This window comes from Diabrotica undecimpunctata, chromosome 5, assembly GCF_040954645.1.
Source record: "Diabrotica undecimpunctata isolate CICGRU chromosome 5, icDiaUnde3, whole genome shotgun sequence".
In the NCBI taxonomy this organism is placed as follows: domain Eukaryota; kingdom Metazoa; phylum Arthropoda; class Insecta; order Coleoptera; family Chrysomelidae; genus Diabrotica; species Diabrotica undecimpunctata.
In genome coordinates, this window is record NC_092807.1 from 78,177,457 (window position 1) to 78,189,983 (window position 12,527).

The window sequence follows — 12,527 nt, forward strand, 5'->3', positions numbered from 1 at the left end:
ATATATATATATATATATATATATATATATATATATATATATATATATATATATATATTGGATGGGTTGGAGTTAATAAAAGAGCTATTGATTTACTATTTTTTATCTCGAGCTTTCAATTGTGTTTACAATTATTATCAAGAGCTGCAAAAAATACAAAAATATCTTACAAAGTTGAACTAGAAAGAAAAAAATTTTTGTTAACTCACCAAATAAAATTAGTTTGGTTAATAAAATTGCTGCTAACATATTTCAAAAAGAATTTAATAAATGTCTCTCTGAAATTTTAATATAATTTTGAAAAAGTTTCTTAATACAAAAACAATTGAATTTATAAATAAGTTAGAATAGCGACTAATAATTCTAGTCCACTCCTTCAGAATTCTGACTGTGGATTGCCCATAATCATTTCGGATGTCATCGAAAAAACCCATATTTTTCTACAAGAGTAAGAAAAAAGAAGTACTTGTGACTCGTTTGAAAAAAATATATAAATGTTTTGGATGGGTTGGAGTCAATAAAAGGGCTATTGGTTAACTATTTTTATCTCGAGCTTTCAATTGTGTTTACAATTATTTATAAATTCAATTGTTTTTGTATTAAGAAACTTTTTAAAAATTATATTAAAATTTCAGAGAAACATTTATTAGATAAGAACATTTTTATATTAAATCTTTTTAAAATATGTTAGCAGCAATTTTATTAACCAAACTAATTTTATTTGGTGAGTTAACAAACAAAAATTTTTTTTCTGTCTAGTTCAACTTTGTAAGATATTTTGTATTTTTTGCAGCTCTTGATAATAATTGTAAACATAATTGAAAGCTCGAGATAAAAAATAGTTAACCAATGGCCCTTTTATTGACTCCAACCGATCCAAAACATTTATATATTTTTTCCAAACGAGTCACAAGTACTTCTTTTTTCTTACTATTATATATATCTCTTAAATATTGGGGAAATCTGCAAGAAAGACTCTAATGAGTATCAATTGTTTCGCCGAACGTTTTCGCCAAAGAGAATTAATTTGGCTTCTTCAGGGCTAAAAGAGAAGAAATTATAATTAGCTACCATTATTATCTATTTAAAAAACACTGGAGATCTTACCGTAACTTAGAATTGTAGAGTTAGGATGTTAAAAAAAACATAGCTAGTAACAACATAGTGGTTTTTTGTTACTATGTGAAAAAAGTTATCGTTGGAAATGTATGTTAGCTTTGAACTTGAAACGTAAAGGTGTACCCAAGGCTGACTGAAAAAACTAATGCAACTACATTTTTAATAGAATTAATTCTTTGAGCTGTCGGCAATAATTAAATTTCTGATTGTTGGATTCACATGTGAGGTTCTGTTTTACCAGAACGCATGCGCTGACATGTCAAAGTAGTTCTTATGATTCTTTATAATGTCGTTAAGGTTCATTGGTGTAACAAAATGAAGTTAATTTCCAGTGTAGGGTAATATTATTATTTAAGATTTTTCTTGATTAAATTTTTTTTAACAATATTAAACTTAATGTGGCTTGTAGATCAGCCCTAACAATTAATATTCTTTATTCTAAGATCAAAGATAAGACTTATATAGGTATGCTTAGTAACATTGTCTATAACATTCCATGTCTCTCGTGCAACAATTCCTACATCGGCCAAACCTCTCAATTATTGAAATCACGTATCAGACTACACAAAAGTGATTCTCGACTTCACCCTGACCGTTGTACATTAAGTAAACATGTCCATTCCAATGGTCATCTCATGGACTATACTAACACTACAATTCTCCACCGTGAGAACAATAAATCTAAAAGAGAGTTCATTGAAATGTCATATATTTTCCTTAACGATTTCTCCATCCATGTTAAAAGTGAAATTAAGAATCTAAGCGATATATACCACTTCTTACTTAAATCCGATACCAAGAACACTACAACATCACAGAGAACTAACTTGACAGATATATCCATTAACAAGTAACCTACTTAAATAATAATTTTCATTAATTAAAAAAGATAACATTGCCTTGCTTTTCTTAGATACATCTCAATAAGATATAATAATACATGAACAATATAATATAAAAAAAAATTTTAATTAAGAAAAATCTTAAATAATAATATTACCCTAAACTGAGAATGAACTTCATTTTGTTACACCAATGAACCTTAACGACATTATAAAGAATCATAAGAACTGCTTTGAAATGTCAGCGCATGCGTTCTGGGAAAACAGAACCTCACATGTGAACTTTCCAACAATCAGAAATTTAATTATTGCCGACAGCTCAAAAAATTAATTCTTTTAAATGTAGTTGCATTAGTTTTTTCGATCAGCCTTGGGTACACCTTTACGTGTCAAGTTCAAAGCTACCATACATTTGCAACGATAACTTTTTTCACATAGTAACAAAAAAACCACTATGTTGTTACTAGCTAAGTTTTTTCCTACATCCTAACATCCTACAATTCTAAGTTCCGGTAAGATCTCCAGTGTTTTTTAAATAGATAATATATGATAGCTAATTATAATTTCTTCTCTTTCAGCCCTGAAGAAGCCAAATTAATACTCTTTATCGAAAACGTTCGGCGAAACAATTGATACTCATTAGAATCTTTCTTGCAGATTTCCTGAATATATATAAAAAAATATATATAAGATATATAAATATTTAACTTATCATATATAAAAATTTAGATGAAGAATGCATTACACGCGTCCCGCAAGTCGGACGAATTTATCGCTTTACGGATATGTAGGTATATATAAAAATAGATTTTATAGTAGTTGATATCATAAGTTTATTTTACTAAAACAATAATATTATCAAAATGAAATTCTAATAAAAAAAAAACAACGAGAAAGTTAATAGGAATTTTTTTGTCTCCAAGTTGCAAGTGTATCAGGTTTTAGTTACGCATATAGATGGATATGTTCTTTAATCATTACAGAAATCAGTAAAATTTAAATTTTATATAGAATAATGGTATTTTTAAAGCCTAGAACTATTGTTTTGAAAATAATGGTGTCGTGAAAACTGTTGTTGCCGTAAATTTTTAGATATGTCCAACTGTTTTATATCCAAGATCCTTAAAATAAACACAAAAATGTGTACCTTGCCTTGTTAGAGTCTTAGCTTCATTATTCATAGTCTGTTGATGGGCTGTAAGAAGGACGTTTCTGGTAATAAATGGATCAATCGTATTCTGAGATCTTCCAGACCTGTAAGAACCTATCCATAATTTTGATGCCTTAAAATTTCTATCTATGGCATTTCTGAAATAAAAATATGTATATTTATTAGCTTATATTTGTATAATGGTAGTAGAAAAACGATTAGATAACATAAATGAAATAAACGTCGGTACAAAGTAGATTTTGCACGAAACAATATTTAAAAAGTTAACTATGTTTATATGGGATTAAGCCTAAATTGATTGTAATAAGAATTAAATTTTTAACTAATGTTCGATTTTCACTCTGAAAATCATTAACAAAAGGATTATTCTAAACAACAAGTTGTTTGTAGGTTATGTTTTTCAAAATTGATGGTCGACTTACTTGTTCATGATCCTGTAGGCAAGCTTATGGTTGAAAAAAACTGATAGTGGTATTTTTACGCTCAAAATACCAAATTCTTACAGTTTTGTGTGTGTTTTTTGTATTATAATTAGTGTAATGTATGTTTATCTAGATTATATGCTTGTGTATTGTGTGCTGCAAATGTATTGTGTATAATTTGTAGATGATGTGTCTCAGAATTTCTATTAATCCGCTATTGTTGGTATATTTTTGATAGTGACCCCTTCTTTTAATATTAGCAACCAAAGCCTGCTAAAATGTGCTAATAGATTTTCTACACATTTTTTTTCAGTAAGTAGGATGAGCTGATTCTTTAATTTTTCTCTTTTCATGTATGTTTCTTTCAAAATTATTGATGCATCTTTCCATTCTACTCTGTGCTCGTTATCCCAGGCATGTTTTCATATCTGAGATTTGTGGAAGTCTCTGTTCTTGATGTATGTTTCATGCTCGTTTATCCTGACACTGAGTGGTCTTGGAGTTTCCCTCACATAGAAATTGTTGAATTCACAGAGTATTTTATAAAGTATTGGTATGCTCTTCTTGACCAAAAGTTTAAGATTGCTGACAGGCCGGGTCAGCTCATCTTCTTTCTTGTTTATTTTCTGGATAAACTAATCCTTCCATTCTCTTCTATTTCTTGCTCTGTTTTTGACTTCAGCCCATCTTGATTCAATTTTTTCGTGTTTTCTTGTTGTAGTTTTTTTTCAGCTGTTGTCTGGCTATTGTTCTGAAGCTATTTTCTTATGGCATCTTAATGCAATTACTACTTTTAATGGGAATAAGTCGAAATTTAAGTTTAAAATAAGTTTATTTTTGACGTTTTGATTTCCGCGGAAATCATTCTGTTTATAAGATCGAGCAGGGTGCTTATGCATAGGATCAAGAATAGTTTCACCCTCTGGATCTTTTGCTTCTTCGATAGCTCGTGGACTGTATATTTATTTCTTCTGTAAGGTTAGTTGAAGGTAATGTCAGGCTCAATAATCTAACTGGCTTTCCTCCGAGGGCTGCTAAGTATTGTTTATTTAATAAAACTCACCACATCCCTAAGTCCCGATGTTGACACTACCGTGACTACAATACGTTCAAAGTTAGTTACTACTACATGATTTATTTACAACTCTCTTTCTCAACGTTCCCCTGCTCAATTTATCCCGTTCTTTTTGAGGTTATTTTCCAAGTGTTGATATGTATTGCAACGCTAATATCTAAACACTCTCGTGTCCTATAGTAGGCCTAACGTAGAGAAACATTATATTATTACAAATAAATATACCACTAAAGACACGAGGCCCTTTACAAATATCTGGTTAATATTTTGATATTAAACATATTGCCAACTCTAACAACTAAATCGAGAAGGCACTACATGTTACCTATATCCATCACACGGATATAAATATGGTTACGAATAAATCACAACTTAATTTAAAACACATCACATTTAACAAAGTTAATAACAATAACCTAATAGTCATTGAATCACTCTTTTCCCCCAATAGTACAAGTATTTCTACAACTTAATATTTAAAATATAATACTAAAAATACTAATAATACTAGTTTATGCATCGCAGTTTGATTAAGACTCAATCTTTATCTTAAAATTAGGTTGGTTCGAAGAAAAAGTGGTGGGGAAGATGGACATTCTGGCATCCTTAGTTTGTCTCTGGTCTAATGCTCCCTGGATGGGAGTCAGAGTAAATAGTTTGTGGTCACCCTTTGAACTCTTCCCTTTGGGTTCTCATAGTTTACTAATGTGCCATCGGTATTTTCATATTACCATGAGTCAAATAACTACCATTGACGTCGTGGCTCCAAAAGCAATTAATGATTGTCCAATGTGGAATTCTGATGGACGGCCACTGTGTACTGGTTCATCTCCCAGGGCCATTTCGTCTATGACTATATGATGTATTTCCTCCCCTTGAATGTTTACAATATCATCGGTGATTTTTATTTGTTTCCGACTGGGTCGCTCATCTTTTTCAGTAACGGTGGTAATAGGTGCATTTAAATACCCAACAAATACCGTTTCTACTTCTTTGCTGGTTGTGAGTAGTGTGACATTTCTTGTCTGGGCTATGCAATTTGGTGACAGTTTCAGGAAGCTAGTCCTCTCGTTGATCTGCTCCGTTCTGGATAAGTCACATATGATGGATATGTGAATAGTGTTAAGCATTATAACTAACCATAAATTGGGAATGCTCATCTTTTCCCATTGAGCATCTTTCACTGAGTAATGGATGACAGGACAAGTGCTGTTTTTGATTCGATTGTAGAGCTTATCTAATATAGAGTAAGGTCTAGTATCCATGTTAATTACAGCACGCCATTTGCGTTTTCCTTAATCGTATACATTTTTCTCTATCTTACATGGATTGTATCGAAGTAAAGGAGTGTATTATAATCGACCATTAGTAGATTCCTTCGGGCAGGCAACGCCAAGACTAGGTTCCCCCCCATTTTCAGCAGTGCAGCCGTAATCTTTAAATTTGGTATTTGTTCTGACTCGTTGCTATTGTCATCAGAGTGACCAATCACGACGCAGATTGTCACTCTGGCCGGCCAATCACAAACAGCGTTATTAACTGCGTTGTCATTGGCCTCCCGGCGGAAGATTGCTGCGAAATTGCAAACACGAAGTGTATAAAAAGGCAGCACGTCTTCTGATCGGGATCTAGTCGTCTTACACTACTAGCCCCGCTAGAATTTGATGGCCGAGTGTGCCATTTGAAAATTCAACGTCTATTATTATTACCCAAGATTGAACCTTTGTGAAGATTTGTTTATTTGACTACGAAGCATTCAGTAGAAGGTGTAGGAGCCGGAGTAGCGACTGTTGGTCATTCTTTCGTCGAGGTGAAGAAAGATAAGAACTTCACGTGAAGTGTGGTTTGGGTACACACCATTACCACGAGGTAAGAATGGAATCGAGAAACCTTCGATCCTCCTCTAAAGCAGCGGTCGCAGACCATCCAGATATAGAGAATACCTCCATGGATGCTACGGCCGTAAATGGCGTCCAACACATATAAGAACCCCACAACTCAGATTTGGCATCAGTTTTATCAACTTTGATCCAAGCAGTAACAGCACTAACCCTAGTGCAGACCCAGGACAAACCAAAAATAGAACTTCCACAACCGAAATGGACCCCTTCACCACCCCAATACTCTGGCAATCATACCGAAAACCTTCAAGAATTCGTAAACGAAATTATAGACCACATGAGCAATATGAATATCGACACAAAACATTGGATAGCCTACATCCTAGCGAAATCATTAATAGCAGAGGCAGATCAGTGGGCACAGAGCCAATTCACGACTAGTCGGAACTAAGACACGTTCCGGAATAGGCTGACCGATCACTTCAACAACACAATGAAAGGATCGTCACTAATGTCTAAGCTATACGGATATTATCAGAAATATCAGCCAATAGCAGAGTTTATTTCGACAAAGATGCCTCTTTGGACCCGAAGTCTGGAGTGCCACAAGGAGCAGTACTGTCATCTTTTACTGTACACAATATATACAGCAGATATACCTAGAACACCAGGTACATTACTAAGCCTCTATGCCGACGACACAGCGATAGCGGCCAAACATAGAAACGTAGACATAGCGGTAAACAACTTACAAACAGCGCTAGATGACATAGAAGAATGGAGCTTAAAATGGAAAATCGCTGTAAACTCCGAAAAGACACAAGATGTACTTTTTAAAAAGAGGCACCAATAACCAGAAGAACAAGTGACTGTGCAAAACAATCCCATCGAGTGGAAAAGCGAAGCAAAATACCTCGGAGTAATCATGGACAAAGGCTTAACGTTTAGTAAATACGTAGACACTACAATACAAAAAGCCAACATGGCAAAAGCATCAATAAGAGGCCTATACAGCGTTCCACGTTAAGAAAATAACATTAGGCTTATGGAGATCAGTGTTGCCAAAACTCTCAAGCATACGGTTTACTAGATTGTCGATATATTTTTCGAATTTCCATTTTCAATTAACATTTAACTGTAAAGTCAGAATAACAACTGAAGAACCACAAAGCACAAAGCCTTATTATCATTATGTAATCTCAGAGAACGACATAAAATCGCTGACATACGCACACCGTATTATTTTAAGTTGCAATTAGTAATTAGATATATGCATTCCAAGCGGTCCGTTTATTTGCTTTTAAATCTTTAATAGCCGGCAAAGTGCATGATTTAACTAAGCAATATTTTCTACTGATTTCTATGATTCATGGTATATGATATTCTTACCGAAAAACAAATAAACTGTCGTTACTATAATTAAAATAAGATAAAATAAAATTATCTTTTGTAAATAGATACTATTTATTTAATTAAAATCATTTTCCCTACTTTTCATCTCTTGTTTCGAATGGGCACTTTTGGTCAATCACGTTAAAAAAACATTAATTTAATTCATGTCTGTGAAAACGAAAATACAAATTATACAACCCTGAATCGTGCTTGTGTTCATCGTGGCATCGCTGCGCTTCTATCGTCCATAAGAAATACATGGCCCTATCTCCGCAATGTTATTTTCTTAACGTGAAACGCTCTATAGCAGGAAGAAAAAACAAACTTAGAATGAAAACTAAAATAAGATTAATAAATAGTATAATTCTGCATATACTAACATATGCATCTCTCGCATGGGGACACATATGTAACACAACAAAAAAGAAAATACAACCGGCACATAACAGCAGAATAAGAGAAGCAACGTACCGAGATACGTTGCAGAAAGATTCCTCTTCAGATAATTGCAACACATTAGAGTGACTGATATAATGAAGGAAAAAGCAAGGACAAAATTCACGGAGATAGAGAACCATCCAAGTTACATATTGCGAGAGATCATGAGGTACGACGCTTTACACAGATGGAATCACAAAAGACCCAAACAACAAATAGTAGAATAAATTCTTTGAGGAAGACAGGTTGCCTTATACCTATCTCAGATCGTGCCGAACTGGCACAGAATTCCGCTGGTTCACTGACGGTTAGGAGTGAATAAAAGGCCCTAGTTACTCGGTGGCCGAGTCGAACTCGCACTTCGCTGTTAGAAACCTTCTCGCTGGAAATAATTAACGTCTTTACAGGACAAAAGATAGTTTCCACGGAAGGTAACGTGCGAGGTGTAGCACCAACATCAGAGTCGCCACTCCGACGGTGTTCTTACACACCTTGTGGGTTGTGTGCTCGACCACACGTCGAAAGGTAAAGGGCTGGCATCTCTGTGAAATCTAAGGCGTACACCGCAATTAGAACACTCATATTCAATACATTTAAGAAAATAATACACCGTCAAGTAAGAAACTATCGAACTGTTAAATTATTCTACATTGTCAGTGGGATTTTGAGGACTACAGAGCCACCAGTGATTTTCACGTCTAGTGTGGTTCGGGTAGACACCATTACCACGAGGTAAGGATGGAAACGAGAAACCTTCGATTCTCCTCTAGAGAGGCGGTCGCAGACTCCTCACGTACCTCCGTGGATGAAGTACTACATAACTGTTATGCATTTGTCATCAGTATTGGCTTCGGTCTCGATTATGGGCTGTGTTCATATTTCTACACCATGAGGTAGGACATGCCTTGCTGTTTCTATCGCCTTTGCGATTTGTCCTGGCTTCAATATATCTATAAAATGCCCGGGTTGTACTGTTAATTCAATATCCCTTCATATATTTGTATGTATTCTTGTATAAATTCAATTACTTGTTAAGTAATCGTTTGTATTTTAAGTCTAACGTATTCTTTCTCTCATGTTTATTTTCTCCGTTATGGCGTTAAGCCGTTGAGACATTGCTTGCATCGTTTTTGGTGAGTGTTGTAACTTACAACAGTTAAAAATATTTTTAATGAAATGTACATTATTTTTCAACTGCCCGTATGTTGTCTGCTATGTCTATATCGCCTTTTGACCTGTTAAAAACGCAGATACTTCGCCCGCTACGCCTCGAGGAGAACACATTTTTAGTCAGTCACCAACTAACAGCAGTCGAGTGCGTACCGTATGGGGTTTTATTTTCGTTTACGCAATGACGCTCTAAAAATTGTATTACCAGCCTCCGTAGATAAGGAATTTTGTTTAATGCTACTGTACTGTGTGTAATAGAATTTTGTAGTATACCAACGTTGTAGTTATTTATCATAATTAGTGAACCAGCCCTGGAAAAGCAGTAAAGTCTAAATTAAGTTTAGCTACGAACATAATACCTGTTCGTACTCTAATTGTATATTAGCAAGGTTCAATGGCTAAGCTTTATACAGTGAGTGCATCTTGAAATCTGTTAAGGTGTTTGTTTATCCTCATTTCTATAGTTAATCGATGCTATTGTTTCTAACATAATCTTTGTCTGGTGTTGTGCTCCTTGTATTAGTTCCCTTTGATTTTTGTCGATTGACTCCTATATGCTTTATCGTTCACTCCATAGAGAGATATTAGTACAGTTTCTAATACTTCTCTCTTTTTCCTTCGTTTTATTTCGATTAACAGTAATTCACTTATTATTTCTGCTCTTCCTTTTTTTCATTCAATAATTTATCTACTATGACATCACAATTTATGTTGGTAGTTTGACACATGTCATGTAATCCTTGTATCATTGTTGTGTCATTTTTTTGTCCTCTTAAATTCTGCGTTTCTCCAGTTGTACCTTTAATCTAAAGGTTCCCCTGTCTATCACAAAATCTCCTAATGTTTTAAGTAAATAATTCTGGTTCGGGTTTGTATATTTTGTATAATTCTACGTTAGAGGGTCCTAATAATGTTCAAAAATTAATGCTACTAATACTTTTTTCCACCGTTTCGCCGGACTAATTTTCGGTTTTGCTTGGTTTTCTTCTTCGATTCTTATTAATTTATGTATCGGTCTCTTTATTAGTTTCCCGTTCGCCCTTTTTAGTGTAAAAACTCTTGTCAGTCCCACAGAGCCTGTGTGAGTGTCGACTACTCTTATTAACAATCATTTTTCTGGAGATGTTTCTTCTTCTTTTAATATGACAAATATGACACAAATTCTGTTGTGTCTTCTGCCATTTGTTTCTGTGTTGGAGTTGGTGTAAGTATTCCTGTCTCCATATATTTCAAAAATCCCTCTTGATTTTCTCTAATAGTCTCCATGGTTAGATAGGTTATTAATTTCTGGGTCCTCTGTAGCAGTACATAATGGTCTTGAGTTCATACAAGCTTCGCACAGTATTTGTGCTAATACTGTGCTTAATTCTCCGTATGTTAGCACTGTTTCTCCTATAACTCGATTATTTGTTTCATGTGGTGTTTCATTATTCGTACGGCACTTTCTTATATTCCTTTGAAGTGTGGTGCTTATGCGGGTATGACATGCCATTTTGTACAAGTGTAACCATAGTTTGTTGTATCTCGTCGGTCATTTGTTTTTTTCTCGTTTCCTAATATATTGGTAGCTCCTATAAATGTTATTCCATTGTCGCTGTATATGTTGCTGCATTGTCCTCGTCATACTGTGAGTCTTTTAAATGCTGCGATAAAGTATCAGTGGCCATATCACTTACGACCTTAAGGTGTACAACACGAATATCGCAATTTAATCCTTGTAACTTTTGTGTCCTTTGCCTTTTGTAGTACTTATTCGTATTGGTCCCGCGTAATCTACCCCTGTGTTTATAAATGGATGTGTTGGGCAAACTCTCTGTTTGGACAAGTCTCCCATGAATTGATATGCAGATTTTTCTTTGTTACGTTAAGATTTTACGCAGTTGTTAATTCTTGCTTTTACGGTTCTTCTACTATTAATTATCCAGTATTTCCTTCTTATGCAGTGTAATATCTGTTTCAGTTCACTATGTAAGTTTATTGTGTGGCTCTCATTAATTATTAGTTGGGTCAGTGTACCCTTATTTGATAGTATTATAGGATTTTTCTCTGAGTAATTAAGTTCTGTATGCCTTATCCTTCTGGTCACCATTAGTACTTCTTGTTGATCTAGATATGGTACCAAGTTTAAAAGTTTGCTACCTGTATTTACTTGACGTTTATTCCTGAGTTTACGTATTTATTGCCTAAAATGAATGAGTTGCGTGTATTTTATTACTCTAAGCAACGTTTTCCCTAATTATTGGACGGTTAGCTTCTTTGATCTGTCGTTCTTTTTTCTGTAGTTGTTTGCAAATCTTATACAGTACGACAGTACTCTTTTCATCCGTTCCAAGTTCAAACATTTTTCACATATATCTTCTTCGTTTGTTGATGTGTTTACTGATATTTTTGTTTAAATCTCTTCTTCTTCATTTTAAGAGTGTCTACGGTTATTAGAGTAATTGTCTGTTTGTTTGTTAACCATGTAGGTTCACTCCACCATAAATCCAACTTTACTAGAACTGGTGCATCTATCTCACTGGATATAATATCCACTGGGTTGTCTTTTGTGTCAGCTTTGTACCATTTTTCAGGTACTATAAGGGTTTTTACTTCTTCTACTCCGTTTGCAACGACCATTTTTCATCTCTTTGTTGATCGTTTTATCCATGCGAGTATAACGGTCGAGTCTGACCATGCGTATACTTCAATGTCTTTTCTGTTTATAGCTTGTATAGTTTTCTTCATTAATTGTGCTAGCAGTAACGCTGCACATAATTCTAATCTCAGTAGCGTCGTTTTCCCTTTCAGTGGGGCTACTTTGGATTTGGCTATCACTAGTCTTGATTTGATTTCAAATTTTAATACTCTAGAATAGATTATTGCTCTATATTCTTTTAGGGACGCATCTGCGAACCAATGTAATTCTATTCTATTTTCGGTGTTTACGTTAATAAATGGGGAAATGGCAAAAAGGGAATATGTAGAAAGAGGAAGTCATGGCTGCGAAATATTCGAGACTGGACAAACATGACTGTAGACGAATTATTCTACGTTGCAAAAGATAGAGAAACTTTT

General features: G+C 34.2%; 1 protein-coding gene across 2 annotated transcripts in view; it reads right to left on the reverse strand.

The window, feature by feature from the left end:
• LOC140441412 (uncharacterized) overlaps positions 1-12,527 on the reverse strand; it is a 284,085-nt gene that overhangs the window by 149,329 nt on the left and 122,229 nt on the right. For both annotated transcript variants that reach the window (XM_072532126.1, XM_072532125.1), the window contains exon 3: positions 3,109-3,269. In XM_072532126.1, the coding sequence (XP_072388227.1) occupies positions 3,109-3,269 (161 nt within the window). The remainder of the gene's footprint in view (positions 1-3,108; positions 3,270-12,527) is intronic.